At 45.6% G+C, this 18,198-nt stretch overlaps 1 protein-coding gene across 1 annotated transcript in view; it reads right to left on the minus strand.

Annotated features, from left to right (window-relative positions):
- KLHL38 (kelch like family member 38) overlaps positions 1–18,198 on the minus strand; it is a 57,305-nt gene that overhangs the window by 14,953 nt on the left and 24,154 nt on the right. The window contains exon 3 of the mRNA XM_069220711.1: positions 4,448–4,553. Coding sequence (XP_069076812.1) covers positions 4,448–4,553 — 106 coding nt within the window. The remainder of the gene's footprint in view (positions 1–4,447; positions 4,554–18,198) is intronic.

An 18,198-nucleotide genomic window follows, 5' to 3' on the forward strand; every position in this document is an offset into this window, starting at 1 on the left:
GTTTTGTGCTGGTCCTCAACAGGACTTCGTGGTACATCGATCTCTGAGGCCAAAGTTGCCTCCTCGTTGCTCTAGGACTTGCACAGGAAGATCCCCTACTCTGGCTGAGCATCCTCAGCATCCTTGAGCATCTTCAGAGTCCTGCATCTCTTGCATCAGGACCACTCCATAAATTCCTCCGATGATTCGCCCATAGAGTTTAGAACTGGACCAGAGACTGCTTTCCTAGCGAGGTAACTGTTCTATTGAATCTGACTGGTCCCTGTCACCAGCTCCCTATCAGAGTTAGCACCTACAAGACTGCCTATATAACCGTTTTTAATTCACTTATCGTAACTAACCCTAAACAGAGAGGCGCCGTAGATTTAAATGATTTATTACATTACTAAAAAACGGTGTTTAATTGTTTGAAATTCTTACTTCCAGAACCCTTTAGTCAGTTTTTGTCATTGAGGTGTCTTTTCAAAGATAAAAGTACAACCTATCGTAAAAATTGGTGTAGGATTTTTATTATGTTGTGTGTTTTTTCTTATTCAACTGTTTGGGTACTTCTTAATGCTTTGCACTTGTTCCTTTGATTAAGCCTGGCTGCCCTGAGACACAACTATCCAGGAATGAGCTAAGGTTTTAGAAATGAACCTGATTGGACCTCACAAAGAACTGTGTCATTATTACATGGTGAAGTCACACACCACACCACATAATAATCCACATTCTCATACAAATGATGACTGCAATTTGTGTAATACACTTTCATGTACACTGATGCCTTGAAAAAGAGGTTTCACCACAAAACATGTGTTTTCTGTTTTGGAGTTTTGAAGAAGTTTAATGAAATTGATGAAATACAATAAAATAAATGGATTTTAGGAAAGCATTTTAGTGTACATCATCTTTCATTTGTGACCAACATAGAAGATTTTGGAAGATCACCTAGAGTTACCTTCTTTGAGGAAGTTGTAATTGCATAACATACCACTGGGGTTTTGATCTGGAGGTTTAAGGCACGGGCTCATTATTTCCTTACCCAAGACCGTTAAAATATTGGCAGTTTCTCATGACTACTTAACTTTTTTACCAATTTTTAAGTGACAGAGACCTGGCATGAAGACCTCTGATGCTCGTAGGGCTGTTAACGTGTGATAAGTCCTTTTGCATGTCGGAAATAGTCTTTGTGACATCTGGTACAGATTGAAAGTAACAAAGCATCTTTCTCATCTGTCAAGGCTAAGTCTGCCATTGTCATAGCCTATGAAATTTCAGGAATTCTGGTGCCTATGGCAGAACACTGGCCTTCTTACAGGGTATGGTGACTTCATGGAATGAGAGGCAAAGTGTTTCATTGGGGGAAGTTTGCTGGGTGACTACTTGGTCTTCAGAAAAGATGCTTACTGTAGGAAATTGGGTTACTAGTTAAAGGGGGGGGGCTACTAAAGCAGCAACTTGCCAGGGTGAAACACAAGCAAACCCTAATTTAACCTGTACATAACCCTTCTGGTAGCTTGGCACTAAGCAGCCAAGCTTAACTTAGAGGCAATGTGCGAAGTATTTATGCAGCACTTCAAACAGTAATAAAGTGAAAACACAATACAAGAAAAATCCCACATCAATTTAGAACAATAGAGTAAAATGTAATACATTATTTGAAACCAAAATGACAAAAATACAATCAGTAGATTCGGAGCGATGTAATTTTAAAGATTTGGGTAAAAACAGCACTTGAAAGAAGAAAGTAGCACTTGCGGCTGTAGGAAAGTACTCTCTTTTTGGCATGGTTACCCCCACTATTTGCCTGCTATCAGTGTGCTTAGACTGTCTTCACTGGGATCCTGCTAACCAGGACCCCAGCGATTGTGCTCTCTCCCTCCAAGTGTGGTTACCTAGGACTCCACAATTGGCATACTGGTGACCCTTTATAAGTCCCTAGTATATGGTACTTAGATACCTAGGGCATTGGGACATTGTATTATGCCAATCATGGGAGCCTATACAAAATGTGTCTGCAGGCCTGCCATTGCAGCCTGCCTAAAAAGGTGCATGCACCCTTTCACTGCTGGTCACTCCACCAGGTCACTGTAAGTCACCCCTATGGTAGGCCCTCCTAGCCCAGACGGCAAAGTGCAGATCTCTGTGTGTGATGGCACCCCTGCATGAGTAGAGGTGCCCCTACGAACTCCAGTTCCATTGCACTGGACTTCGTAAGTGCGGGGTAGCCATTTACCCATGTACTGGACACAGGTCACTTACCTGTGGTCCAGCTATATAATGGTAACTCCGAACCTAGGCATGTTTGGTATCAAACATGTCAGAATCATACCCCAATACTAATGCCAGTATTGGTGGCATGATTCCATGTACTCTGGGGGCTCCTTAGAGGACCCCCCCAGCATTGCTCCTACCGGTCTTTCAGGGTTTGATGGCAGCCCGTGCTGCTGCAGCCCCTCAGACAGGTTAATGCCCTCCTGCTGCTTGACCAAGCAGAGGAAGGCAGAACAAAGGATTTCCTGTGGGAGAGGGAGTCAACACCCTCTCCCTTGCAAATAGATGTTACAAGGCGTGGGAGGGGCAGCCTCCCCAAGCCACTGATTTGCTTTGAAGGGCACATTTGGGGCCCTCCTTGCATAAACCTGTTAGCACCAGCCCAGGGACCCCCGGTCCCTGCTCTGGTGTGAAAGTGGAGAAAGAAAAGGAAAGTGACCACTCCCCTGTCCATCGCCACCCCAGGGCTCCTCCAGGTAGCCCATTGATTCTGCCATCTTGAAACTAAGATGTACAGAGGTTCCTTTGTGCATCTGAGTGGCCAGGTCAGACAGGTGACGTCAGAGACCCCTCCTAATAGGTGGTCACCTTACAAGGTAACCAAACCCCCTTTAGGTCTATTTAGGGACTCCCTTGCGGGAGGGTCCCCAGATTTGACATGTAAGACTCCACCAGGACTCCTCTGCATCATTTACTTCTACTCCTGGCCACTGGAACCACAACTGGACACTGAATCAACAAGACTGCAGCTCCCAAGACGACCTCGCCTTGCAACACTGTTTCACCGGCTCCTTCCAGCAACTGCAACATTTCCCTGGCTGTGCACCCTCTGGGGTAGGCAAGACTTCAGCTGCACTAGGAAACCAGAAGGAATCTCCCTTGGAGTGAAGGAGTCACTCCCCTGCATCTGCAGGGACCTATAGCAACGTCGACCCGCTGCGTGGATCTACTCTCCGTTGGAACCGCATGAATCCTGCATCACAGGTGGTGGTGTGCAGTGGTCCCCTTGGTCCTCTCTGCCCACTGTCCAGCTTTGGAGACGGTGAGCCCTTGCCTCTCCCTTCAGGGTAGCACCCCTGTGCAACGCAACTCTTGCAGCAACCAAGGCTTGTTGACTCCTGCTCCAAGGGATCTTCAGGCTCCGAGTAGCCCCGGCCTCCAGCACTTCATCCTACCAAGGACAGTCTTCTCTCTGCTGCTCCAGCGACGTGGAACTCCTCTTCAGTTGTGCTGATTGGGCTTCATTGCAACTTACAGTGCCTGCTGCCAGTGGGTTGCCTGTGGGGGCTGCGACTGCTTCTTATGGCTCTACCAACTGCTGAGGGTCAGCCCGGATTCCCCTCCAAGGGTCGAGTCGCCTGGACCTTGCTGGTCCTCTTCAGCCTTGCAACTCTTCTTTTGCTTCTTCCTGCATTTGCCAAGGCTTGTTGGTGGACACCATCTGCACCACTCCAAGGACTCCTCTTCAGCTCCTGTGCTCCACCGCTGGTCTTCTTCTTCCCCATCGACCCAGATCTACATCCACAGAAGGGTAGGTCCAGCCTCAACTGGATACTGGACACTGTAGCCATAAGATGAGTAAAGATCTTGATAAAAATGCACAAAAGCCAGCATATCTTCCTCGAACAAAAATATTGTATGTGGACACCCAGGAAGAAGATACTACCTATGTATTTTTCAGCATTCTCAATAACTCTAAAATTGTAATCACAGTGTATATGAAGCCAGAACTTCCACGGTAAGCACAGGATGCAATCTAACAATTATGTTAACACTACAACTAAATTACATTCTGGCAAAAAAGGTACATTACCAGAATATTGTAGTCGAACTTAAATATTGCGCCCTAAATATAGCTTACAAAAGTATTGCCCCTCTGGAGTTAGTCTACAAATCTACGCTCAATGGAATGATATTTAGGACATCATATACATGTCAGATAATACTTCTGTAGGTAATATTCTGACATAACACTGAAAAAACAAAGATGTTAACAGGATACTTGTTTTGAGATGCTCAAAGCAGCTTCACATTTTTTTACAATAATAGATATGCCTTATTCATTGAGAAGCACTGGAATTGCGTTTGTTTGCTCAACTCGTCACTCAAAAAAAACCAGTTTAACCCTTTTCCAGGTTAAATAACGGAGAATAGTAGTGAGTGATTAAGGCCTTTAATAATCAGTTACCTCCGACAATGATGATCCGATCTCCAATTACAACTGCTGGTGCACAAACATTTTTCACCATTCTGGTCTCCATTCTGAACCACATGTTCCTGGAGACATGGTATACCTAGTGTGTAAAAAATAAAATACGGTCAGAATGGCCACTTTTAAACATTAGAAAAGGTGACGGATCTGAACACATCAAAAGGTACAATTCCACTATTATTTATGTCTTAACACTAATAACTCATTACAATGAATATATATATATATATGCATGCATGAATGCCTTCTTTTCTAAGTGTGGCTTTGTTAATATCACATACCGCACTCGTTCAGGCTAAAAACTCATGTGCAGAAGAATGGTCTGTGCCGAGGGGATTTGGAATGTTTAGTCTGATCACCTTGCTAAGTTTCATCTCTTCTTTTCATATTGTTGGTGCTGGTAGACAGAAATCCTGTCCAAATAAAAAGGGGACCCTCCAAGCCTCCACAGATTTTTAATGTGTAAATGGATGTACCATATCGCTGCTTGCATGTATTACATAAAAGTTAAGTCTACTGACTTTTCAAAATGAGTAGAGAATCCATCTGTAATAAAGTTGAACAGAAGGAAGAATGTCAAATAAGAGATGCTTGGGTTTAGAATTTCAATATAGAAGGTGATAACCAAACAGCATTGGCGGCCGTCGCTAATCTCAATGGGCGGAATAATAAAATAATACACATTTTTAACAACTTACCTGACCTGCCGTTGCGGGCCGCCTCGCTCCTCTTCTCTCCTGATGGTGTCCCAGCAGTCCCTGGGACACCAGCAGAGGCTCCCATTCAATCCTGATGCTGTACTCAAGTTATACCTAGCATGAGAGCCGTGCCAGGATTGGTCTAAGTGGCTGCTCAGGCAGTGCATTGGAGTCTGTGCTGTTTCTCCAACCTGGCATTGTAACAGATCTGGGTTGGGGGAACCTAAGTGCGCATGCCAAAGACGGCCAGCCAAACTGGCATACGCTCTTCAGTGCACTTCACTCCTCCTCCTCCCCGTTCCATGGCCCAGACCTTCCCCTCCCTGCCCATGCTGGCTCAGCCAGCTGCTAAAAAATAAAATATTGTTTTATTTTTTTTCTGCTGGCTCTTAGCCCCTGCGGAGGAGCCGCCCTTGCTGAACAGTTGCCACAGTGAGAGGTGGGTCTTGTATAGTGTTTTGGACTGTAACCGCTTAGAGTCTTTCTAGCATTGGCCACAATACGGAAAAAGGAATATGAGGTAGTAAATCTACAGTTTACTGAACAAATTACACAAATGGTAAAAAACAGCAGTTTAGTGATCCTTCAAAAGAAATCACAATTATTTCTGAAAGGCGATAATTTCTCTGAAAGGCAGGCCTATTGCGTGGCTGGTGCTACTGTACCATATACAAAGGCCTGAAGTGATGTGTGTAAAAACTGCTGTGTACAGGTCCCACAACCATGAGTCTGCACTGTCTGTCACTGTTGATGGGCAGATGATCAGCGGTGGTAGTATTAACTTGGAAACATGTATCATGCTAATAAGGGGTTTCCTCTTCCTTCACTGGCTTCAAATGCTGAATCAGCTTTATAAAGCAACCCCCAAATATTAAGTCAGACTTTAGCTGATCTGATGCTACATGCCGTACACAAGGGACACTGACGGGTCTCTACTAGTCCCCACTGGTATATGGAGAAGGTGGAGACACTTCAGGAGATTCCCCATCCCCAAGAAGGAGGTACCAAAGTCCACATCTTGGAGGGGTTCACCACCAAGTGGAAATGGCCAGGCACACATGAAATATACCATAAAGACAGAAAGGAATTAATTTTTGGAATCATTCTGCCAAGTCATTGTTATAAGAGCCAGTGGCATTTTGCAGTATGTTACATCAGTACTTTTTTTATCCCAGATAGTCTGCGAGGTGCATGTCAGCTACAGGGAGATAGGTATCATCTGAAAACTAAATTTCTATGATAAAAAATAAGTTTAAGCATCACCATTTCCAACAAAGGAATGTCACATGTTTGCCGTTTGTGTAATGATCTGTACAGAACAAACAGATTTACCACTTGCAGAAACCTTGCAAATCCTCAGGGTTTGAGATTATACTCTTAAAATGTTGCCAAAAACATTTTAACGTTATAGTGTGGCAGTATTATGCAGTGATGCAAAAAGATGCCCTCTTTCGATTTCACGATTTTACATTTTAATATGTATCCCATGTTCATCTAACCCCAATAAAAATCCTAATAGTAAAAACATCTAACCTCATGTGACAACCCACACATATTTCACAGCATTGTAATTTATTAACAAAAAACAGCCAGAATTCAGGACCTTTGGGTGAAAAGGTAAGGTCACCCTTACCAGTCTGTGTCACTTAAAATGGTAATTTGACTGAGACACTGATAAACAAGTGCAAATAATAACGTGATAATCGGAAATGCTACAGCACGGATATAAAATCAGAGACAACATTTTAGTCTGGAGCATTCAGGTTTGTGATAGAACATCATTCCTGGGTCAAAATGAGAGTCTTTAGGAAAGAAACAATGCAGCTCATCAGTTTGAGAAGGTTCACACAGCTTTTTACAATACCATGAAGTCCATTATTCCACAATAAAATAGATCAGGCTTCTCCAACAAGTAGCTTGTGAGCTACTGGTAGCTCTCCAGCTACCTGTAAGTAGCTTTCTTGTGCAGACCAGATTACTAAATTAGAGGCTTTTGCTTGGTTGAATTCATATAGCCATAATAAAATGAAAAGTGTGCACTCAAGATGGAAATATCTGTATTTTCATAACTCATAAGTGAATGTTTCAAGAAAAATGGTTGAATTAAAAAATACATTTAAAGCTGATATTTGAGTGATTAATCGTGCAGCTTTGTGAAGACTCATTACTAATCCTAATAACCATGGGCATTTCCACTATAGATGTTATGTATTATCATTCTACAGGCATTCCACTTTGACAAAGTATTTTTTATATTACTGCTAGCCATAGTTCTTGATGCACTGAGGTGATCAATGCTGGTAATCTTGTATATATGTGATGTCTTCTAAATTAATCTAGTTTGATGTGGTAACTAATAAAAGTCTAATAATATTAGTAGTTCTGGATGATTTTAATTGACATTAAGTAGCTCTCATTTCACAAAAGGTTAGAGAACCCAGAAATAAATTATTTACAACTAGAGAAAGTTGAAGACAGTTCCCAATCTATAAGAGATGGCGTCCCAGGAAATTAATCCCCGATTAGGTCATATGATGCTCTTAGACTTTGCAAAGAAGTTCAAAGCCAAACCCAGGAATATGCAAGACTCTCTCATTCTACCATTAGGAAAAGAGTGAACAAATACAGCTTACTTCGAAGTCCCCACAGAGAAAATACTGTGGGGGTCATTGCGAGTTTGGCGGTCTCAGGACCACCATGTTGGCGGTAGGCTGACGGAGAAGACCGCCAAATTATGACCATGGTGGTATTCGCAACATAATACAGCCAAATCACCGCCGGCACCGCCAGTGCAGTCAGGCCGCCAGGGACAGGGGAAGGCACCTTCAGGCCGGCAGAGACCATGTTTCCGCCAGACAGATTACGAGGCTGTGCACCGCCAAGGTTCCCACCGCGGTTGCACCACCAAGGAAACCCTGGTGGAAACCAACTCTATAAAAGGAGACACTCGCCTTCACGAACACATAGCCATCTGGAGCAGCCATGGAGCCTGAACTACACGTCTTCTAGCTGATCCTGCTCGCCCAACAACTTTGGAGCTTACGACGATGACAAGAACCGTGAGTACACACATTTACCTGACACCGTTGCACAATGTCAATATATAGATGCGCACACAACATACACATCCTGAATGGGTGGCGATGGCGACACACACACACGTACCATCACACTGACACGCACACACACACACACTTTTGAAACACACACTAACACCCAGATACACAGCACCGGCACAGTCTAACACTACAGCACAAAACACAACCAAATGACACACCACCACAACCGCTACACCTCAAAATCACAATCATATACCACAACATACACCTAACAACATCAGAGAACCAACACATTATCAAACATCCTTACAACAAGACAAGGTGACCTTACACATGTGGCATTGTCATCTGAGCATCTCCACATGTAGTCATAGTTATGTCTTGACACAGGTGAAAAAATTCACACACACAGTACAACTACACTAGAGCACAAAACACTCGAAATAACACATGTCAATACAATCACTACCCACAATATCAACATTAATCCATGTCTCTAACTCATACATGCCCATCACACAATACACAGCCATCACAGCGGGACAAATGCAATGCACACACCCACAAATGCTGGTCACACACAACTGGTAGCACTATCAACACACACACAAAATGTACTCACACACAAACTTAAGCAGGCAAGACCAAAAACAGCCATAAGGAATGAAAGGCAGGACAAAAAAGTAACCTTGGAACCAGCAAATGGTTGGCCCAGATGTATGGGAATAAATAAATAATTAAAAACACAACTATGTACAAGAACATTAGGCCAATGGCCAGTCCAATAAAACATATGCAGCATGCACATATGGCACATTCCTGTGCCCCTACTTGACTCCTGACTGCCATACAACCTCCACAAGTAGGCACATCAAGGGGGCAGGCAGGCACCTCAGGGGATAGGGGTAGAGGGCTGGAGGGGGGGTTGGGTTCTTTGGATCATTGGGAGGGGGAGGCTTAGGGGAGGGCTGGGAATTGTCTGTGGTTGTGGTGACTGCAGATGTGGTGACTGGGTCGGATGTCTGCGGGTCTGCTACTGTGGTGACTGTGGGTAGGATAGGAGTTGTGGCTGTATCGGCGAATGTGGGTGTGGTGTCTGCAGGAGTGTCCAGTGTAGCGTCTGTGAAGGTGGGGGTGGTGGGGGAGGCAGTGCAGATATTGAGTGTTGGTGTGTTTGTAGGTGGGTGTAGTCTGTGTGCATGCCAGTGGTCTTGTGGTGCTTTTTTTTGTCAGGGGTACCCTTGGATGTTGAGGTGGGTGCATGCTTGTCTGTCTGTGTGCTTTGGCTGGGACAGGGAAGAGGGGTTTCGTATTGGAAAGAGGAAGGTGGAGGGGGGATGGAAGACAAAGTGTGACTGGCTGCTGTCAGTGTGGAGGCCAGAGTCTGAAAGGATCTCTGTAGGCCAGCCAGTGCACAGTGAATACCCTCCAGGAATGCATTACTCTGCTGGACTTGAGTTGCCAGTCCCTGTATGGCATTCGCGATGGTTGACGGACCCACAGAGATCGACCTCAGGAGGTCAATAGCCTCCTCACTGGGGGCAGCAGGGCTGACAGGGGCAGGGGTAGAGGTGCCTGCAGCAAAGGAGACGCCCACCCTCCTGGCCAAGTGGGCACGGACTACTGGGTGGGGAGCTACAGGGAGGGTGGTGGTAGTAAGGGTGGTGGCAAACACAAATGGTGCTGGGGTGGTCTCAGAAGGGTCCGCCACCACCAGGGAGTGTCCACTGGAGGATTCCGAGGATGATAAAGTGGAAGATCCGGTCTCCCCCGTGGCACTCCCCTCGCCCTCCGGGCCACTGGGCCCCTTGTTGTCAGTGGCATCAACATTCCGGGTCCCGTGTCAGGCAGCATCCCCTCTCGCCTGTGCTCCGTCTTCTTTGCCTGCCGATGCTGATGCACACAAACAGAGATAGAAGGAGGGACAGATAGAGAGAGAGGGAGAGGGGATCATCACATTCTTCACATACACACATTAGAACAAGGACAACTGTAGTGATACATATCATGGCTAGCCTATGTCATCTAGTGACCCACATAACCTACATCATGTCACAACATGTTACTCCTATCCACCCCATCATGGCTACTCTAAGAAATCATCTGAAAAAGAATATCAGCATGCTCATCATGCCCTGGCTGAAGGGGTAAATCTGTCCTAATCTGGATCATAACTCTCCATACTCCTCTAATCTGTGTTCAAACAGTTTAGTAATCATAACATAACATTCATTAATTGAATCTTCATCTGACCAGTTTATGTCCTTTAAGTAAAGTCCCATGATAGTAAATAAACTCAGCTCACAGACCACACAGCACCTGACAATCAAATCACATGCCTGACTGAACCCTCTGTACGTATATTTGTCATAATGAAAACTATCACTGATATAACCGCAATATGAGGCACTACCACACAAGTGACATCTGGTGGATATAATACATGTCTGGGGAACAGTCATGTGACCACATGTACGTAAATCCAGAGAAACCTCTGCAGACATTGTACACAGATACACCACATCACTTCATACATGCATGTGCAGCAAAATTGGGCTACATAGCACACACAAGACATCCACTGACAATCACTAACTGCAGTGTAAGGACACCTAGACATTAGTCAGCCACAAAAAAATCATAGGGCACCTAACACACCATTTGACATGCTGTTACAGTTCCACCCCATGACTACATGATTGAAGCTGCACCACTCACACCTTTCCTGACATGTGATTAGCTGTACCTAAGTGCACACAACACACATATCACACCAAAGAGATATGAACCCGTGATGTACACATGGATTTACATAACTGTGAACCCAAGTAACCATTGAGACATAATGTAGGCAGATAATAACATATGTGTCACTCTAATTGGTAGGACATTGACACACATTGCATGGACACTGTATATAGTGATAGGGTAGCACTGCCTAGCCACCTATCATCTGGGGAACAAAGCCTTTGGGCTAAATGTGATTTGCCCAGATGGCAATGTCATGGACATGCTTGTAAAGGACAAGTAGACAAAATCACAGTTGAATAGCCTTCCCTTACTACCTTCACATACCCCTTAGTTTGAAGAAGATGGGACAATGGGGATACATTTACAGACCCATATGTACAGTTTTTTCCTGGCCATATCTGTGCAGTGATGGAGAGGACTGTCTCACAGTGAGTCAATACCTGTAGCGTGAGAAATGTGACGTGGCCCATGTACAAATCATGTCAGGCACCCAGTGGCTAATACAGGTGATCAAGACAGATGGGAGTGCTCAGACACCTTAGAGCTACTAGAGCACGAATGCTGAAGGATGGACCAGGACATACTCTATGGTTAGGATGAAACTGCTGCTTCCAACCAATAAATGGGTGGGTGACCTTACACATGTGGCATTGTCATCTGAGCATCTCCACATGCAGTCATAGTTATGTCTTGACACAGGAGAAAAAATTGTGTACTAAGCAAACCATTAATGCCAGATCTACAAATAATAGTCAGGCAATGTGGGTACAATGTGTTCCCACTATTCTACATACCTGTATTACTTACAACATTGTCACAGCTGCTACAGTGTGACTTCAAACACCATAGAGCCAGTGGCAAGTACTGCCCTCAAACACCCATCCACCTCAGGGCAGGCCATGCCAAGATGCGGGCCATTAGGGGGGTCAGGGTCCGACGGGCAACCCCTCCCTCACTGGGAGGACACCCCCAGCTCAGCCTATGTGGTCTTCAGGCCCAGTGTCTCAGGTCCTTACACTGCTTTCGACTATGGGTGCTCTGCTAGCTGTGGACCCCCATGGTCCACACTTGCTTGGCAATACCACACCAGATCCCCCTCTTTTGATGGGTGTTTACGTGCATGGATGACACAGACAAAAGGAGAAAGTCATGTATACATGAACCATGCCAATAGGATTGGTCACTACACATCTGTCACTGCAAGTAGGCACACATATCCATCCTCCATACACGTCACACACAACAGCTATCACACATGGCTGGGCCACTGTACTCACCTGTTCCTCTGGTGCTCCATATAGCTGTTCATACAGGGGTAGGACCCCCTCCACAAGCTTTTTTAGCTCTTCGGGGTGAAGGAAGGGGCCCTATCACCTGAAGGACATGTCATGATCGCTTCCAGAGGTAGTACACAGCAGCTCACGTCGTGGAGGTCTTGCTAGGAACAGTGTCGGGAGTCAAGTGAGGTTAATTGCAGAACATAGCAGTCACGGCCACCACGTACAGGACTGTCAACCAATGACAAGTAGCACGGCGGTTGTGACCGCCTACCATCATGAAGACTCTTGCCGGCGGACTTAGGTCACTTCCAACCGTCCACTACTGTAGGTCAGGCACCTGCCATTTTGCCCACATGTAATAGTGTATGTGCAAAATAATCTGTGTCACTCACTTACTCTCCCTATTTGCAGTGTAACCATATGTTGGCCCCGCAAGTTTTTGCAACATATTGTGACTATCTTTACACAATGACATGTTCAGGCTGTCTATATGTGGAGAACAATGTAAAGCGAGTCTGTGGTACATAGGCTAGGTATGGGTAGATACTGAAACATATGTGTAATGACTCCATGTCAGCAACATCACTCACACATGTAAAATGACATATGTTTCATATGTACATATTCCAATTTACATGTAAGGCAATTTGCAGCAATGAGGGTTGAAGTGGTCCATATCTGTTTTCTGCATTATATATGTCGGCAGTCCTACGCCACCTCTACAAATGTTAGGATGTTAGGTGTCAGCTAATATACAATGTGGTGGTGATGTGTGCATACTGCATAAATCATTGTACATTCTCTCCTCTCAACATAGTTATCCTGCCATGAGGAGAGTGAGACAACCACCAGTGTACCGTCCACTAGTTGACCTGGCAACCATGGAGGACAGGCATGCCATCCAGACATATCGTCTGAATCGCAGTACCATCATGGATCTATGTAGACAGTTGGAGCCAGATCTGATGCCAGCAATTTGCAATCCCTATTGCATACCTCCCATCATTCAAGTCTTGTCAGTGCTACACTTCGTGGCCACAGGGTCCTTTCAGAATACTGTGGCTTAAACATCAGGGATGTCTCAGCCCATATTCAGTCTGGTGTTGAAGGATGTACTGTGTGCATTGTTGATGCACATGGACAGCAACATCAGGTTTCCCCAAAAAGCGGATTTGGCGTTTGTGAAGGCAGACTTCTATGAGATGGGACACATTCTTCATGTGGTAGGAGCCACTGATGGCACCTATGTAGCCCTGTTCCCTCTCAGTGCCAATGAATAGGTGTATAGGAACAGGAAGAACTACCACTCAATCAACGTCCAGGTGGTGTGTCTTGCAGACCAGTACATCTCACAAGTCATAGCCATGTTTCCTGGATGAGTGCATGATTTCTACATCATGCAGAACAGCAATGTCCCACATCTGATGACACGACTACAAACTGAGAGGGCCTGGGTGCTTGGTAAGTATGCATAGTATTGTGTGTTTCAGTCTTATGTCACCAGTCATCACATCATTGGTGGTCTCTGAAGCTATTTATGTTTTGTTCTACCATTGTGTTCACAGGTGTCTCTGGCTATCCTAACCTTCCTTGGCTATTGACACCAGTGATGTACCCAGCCATGCCAGGGGAACTCCTTTCCAATGAGGCCCACGGGAGGACAAGGTGTGTAATCGAGAAAACATTTGGGCTCCTGAAGGCAAGATTCAAGTGCCTGGACCTATCTGGAGGAGTCCTCCTCTACTTGACTCGCAAGGAATGCTAAATAATCGTTGCCTGCTGCATGCTCCACAATCTAGCCCTGAGATGTCAGATGCCATTGATAGCAGGTGAGGAGGAGGCGGCAGGACCAGTGGCTGGTAATGCTGATATGGCAAGTGATGAAGAGCCAGAGGAAGAAGGAGCAGCTGACCCTAGGACAGAGCTCATCAATCAGTACTTCCACTGACATCCAGGTATGTGAAGTAGACCTTAACAAGTGTTGAATGTGCACATTTTCATGTGGATGGCTGCCATAACACAACCTGACATGTGAGTTGTTAATGACAGATAACAGCTAATTTGGATATAGTTACAGGAGGATGTGAACTTGTTTGTACTCCATTCATACATGTGGAAATGTGACTGCCTCAACCTTTCCTAATATCAGTGGGGTTGGGGAGATATGAAATGGTATTGTTCATGTCAGTTGAAGTATGTGGCACTTGTGTGAAGAATAGATCATGTCCTCTGGCTACACAGTGGGTGGAATAGTTTGTCATGACCATGGAGCCCAGCTGTGTTTGTATTCTGAAGTAGCTGTACAAGGTGCAGATTACTGTAAAGTGAGAAAGCAGTCTGAAGAATACTCCAGGTATTTGCCCTATGTTTGTGTATGCTCAATGTACTGGTCCTCAGTGATGCCATAAGTGTGTTCCATGGGATATGTGATCATGTAGCTATGTTATGTGTAACTGGTTAGTCTGTACCCGGTAATATGTAGGTCCATACTGCTACCCCCCTGCTTTGTAGGTGGGTTACCATGGGCATGACTTATGTTACCTGGATTTGTGCATTGTGTACCACCATGCCTTCAATCCTGATGATACTCTCTGTCATTCTATATTTGCAGATTGGAATACTGACTATACTATGGTGTTGGCCTAAATTGCAAACTCTCAGACACCTGTCCTGTAACATTTCTGTTGTAATATGTTTCATGCTGTGAAAGTCTCTGTCTGATGACTATTACACTGGCTGTTCGATGCAGGGAGGCATAACCTCACCACAGTTGGCAAGCACGGCAATTGTTGAGGCATTAATAAAGACACATACACAGTAGCTGTGCTCAATTATGGTTTATTGTGCATATCTTGATGAATAAGGGCAAAATCAAAGTAGTAAAATGTGAAAAGGGGTGATGAGTTAGGTCATGGTAGATGGATTCATCAGAGTGATAGCTACACCAGTTGGTTGCACAGGTCCAGTGTCCATGTACCAAGGGAAAATTGAGTCATGCCTCAGGGCAGCCTACAGGTTGTCTCAGTTGCACACAAGGGTGACATATCAGGTGAGTTTCACTTCCTGACAGCAGGTTTAGTCTTGGCATCTGCTCCGGCCGGATGTCTGGGAGGACGTCTGCGTTTGCTGGGGGTTCTTCAACTACGTAAGGAGGGGTGTCTGAGGCTTTTGGTTCCACTGGCAGGGCCTCCATTCCACTGTCTGCCGGAGATGTAGATGGGCCAGATGTTAGGTTGCTAGTGGAAGGGGCCCGATGGTGTGTTGAGGAACCACGCAGGTTCCCTCAGCACCCGTGCAATGGAAGCCATGGTGGCATTATGTGCCTGCCTCTGCTGCATGACCTCCTGGTGGTATTCCCTCTGCAGCCTTTGATTCTCCCCCATCATGGTGATAATTTGGTCCATCCTGTCCTGGGAACTTTGGTATGCTCTCAGGACTGGGGAGAGGGTTTCCTGGTCAGTTGAGTCCCTTGGAGGACCTACTCTCTGGCCCACAGCATCCCTCCCACGCACCCTTGCCCCAGCTGCCTGTGCCCCTGGCACGGTGTGCTCACTCCCAGTGGTAGCAGGACCTTCATTGTCTGGGATGTCAAGGTTCGACTCCGATCCATGTACTGTGGGTCACACAATAGATTGAACTGGCCTTGGGACATAGGTTGTGGGGCGAATGATTGCTTGTGATGTGGTTGCAACAGTGGTGGGGGGTGCTGATGTGGGCAGGGTGAGGCAGGGAGTCATTCACTGACCAGGTGTTCCAGATGGACTGGGTTGTTTGTCGATGTTCAGACATCTAGGCGTGTTGTCCTCACTGGGGCCCTCATCCTGAGGGGGACTGGCAGTGTCTGGTATCCTCTCTGTGGTGGCAATGGCTGGGTTACCTGTGGAGAGAGTGAGACACAGAGTTCAGGTTGGAATGTGTGTTAGATTACCTCTTCAAGAGATGCATGACAGTGGCTCTACATGATTCCCTGCAATGACATTGACAGATGCTGCACAGCTTACTTTTGTTGTAAATACTACTCTGTGACATGGTTTCCATACTCCATATTGGGAGATGTCATACAGCTTTGCTACAGATTGCACTGAGTTGTGTTATTGTCTGATAATTGACATGACTGTTCACCTCTGTTATGTAGTGATTTGTGATGCTTGGTAGTTGTCACAAATTATAGCTGTACAATACACAATTGTGCCCTAGTGGGAACACAGTATGCGGGTATGCTAGGATTATAGTCCTGTATCTGGATGTGTTGCATGTGGGTCATCTCAGCCATCTTACTTTCCTACATAGGTGAGTCTAATTCTGGTTTGGGATCTTTGATCTGCGGCCATTAGGAATGGTCACTCAGCTGTATGTTGTTGTGTATGTTATTGTGGGTGTGCCATTGCATATCTGTCATTGCCAGGTGCTGGTCCTCACTAAGTCAATCTAGATGGTGTAGCTAGTACTTTAGTTATACATTCATGAAATGTGATGTGATGTGTTGAACACATTCAAGGTGTTCATACAATAGCGTTGGTGCATGCTGGGAGTCGTAGTGAATTGATTTGGCAGTCGTTAACGTGCCATTGCCAAGGGCTGTGGGGCAGTTGGCCTGGGTGGAGTGGTGGCATGCAGGAGAGGGGAATTAGGTGAATAGATGGGAGGTGCTGCGGGTAATTAAGTGAATTGGGGAGTATTTGGGTGGTGTGGAGGCATGCAGGACAATACAGTGGTGTGACATGAGTGTTGTAGGTACTTACCAGACTCCAGTCCCCCGGGTATTCCAGTCAGGCTCTCCGGATGCAGTATGTCCAAGAACTTCTCCTCCCAAGATGTGAATTGTGGGGGAGCAGGTGTGGGGTCCACCATCAGTCTTGTGCACGGCGAGCTGGTCGCGTGATGCCATGGAAGCACCTTCCCCCGTAGGTTCCACCTCTTCCTGATGACCTCCTTTGTGCGTGGATGGCTGACTGCTGAGTTGACCCTGTTGCCTATCCTTTGCCACAACTCCATTTTCGTGGCAATCGATGTTTGTTAGACCTGTGCTCCAAAAAGTCGTGGCTCTACCCTATTTCATCCACCATGACCCTCAACTCCTCATCAGTGAAACGTGGGTGTTTTTTGGGGACATGGTAGTGGTGCTAAAGACAATGAGGATGTGATTAAAAGGAAGAATAATGTTTGTGAAGATGTGTGGGTGCTGTGATATGAGTGGGTGATGGTTGATGTGTATTGTGTGGTTTTATTTGTGTGTTGTGTATGTTGTTCAAGTATGGGATGTGTGCTGAGTGTAATGTGTAGGGGTGCCTGTTGTTTGTTTACTAATTATTTACTTTTGTTGCTGGTGTCTGGCTGTGAGTGGTGTTCTGGTTGCAAAGGATTATGGGTTGTGTAGGGGTGTGTTATATATTGCAGTGAGTAGGTGTGTCAGGTGTGTGGATGTGAGTCAGGTGTGGGGTATTTAAACTATCCAATGTGGTGTGGTGTTCTGCCTGAAGATGAGTTTTGACCACGGTGGTTCGTACGGCCAATGGTTTACCACCTTGGAAGAATTGCTGTGCTGATTTGTGGCTCGTAATCTGGTGGGTGGATTTTTGTGGAGCCGGTGGTTGAACCGCCTCTTTCTCACCATTGAGTGTCCTGTGGTCTCAGATTTGTGGCTGATTTTTGGCGGTCTTCACTGTGTGAGTCTTAATACGGTGGTCGGATGACCGACAACATGGCGGTCTTTTGGCGGCAGCCACCGCGGGGGTCTTCCGAAAAGACAGCCAAACTCGTAATGGCCCCCTGTGCCTCAAGAAAAACATTACTTGCATGGCTTAAGTCTGCAAAAGAGTAAATAAGGAACAGGAGCTTCTCGTTTAACCTAGAACTAGGGGCAATCCAGCAACTAAAGAACAATGGTTCCTTAGATAAAACAATCAAAAAATGTAGAATGATAAGATTAAACAGTCCAT

Source organism: Pleurodeles waltl, chromosome 2_2 (assembly GCF_031143425.1).
Source record: "Pleurodeles waltl isolate 20211129_DDA chromosome 2_2, aPleWal1.hap1.20221129, whole genome shotgun sequence".
NCBI lineage: Eukaryota > Metazoa > Chordata > Amphibia > Caudata > Salamandridae > Pleurodeles > Pleurodeles waltl.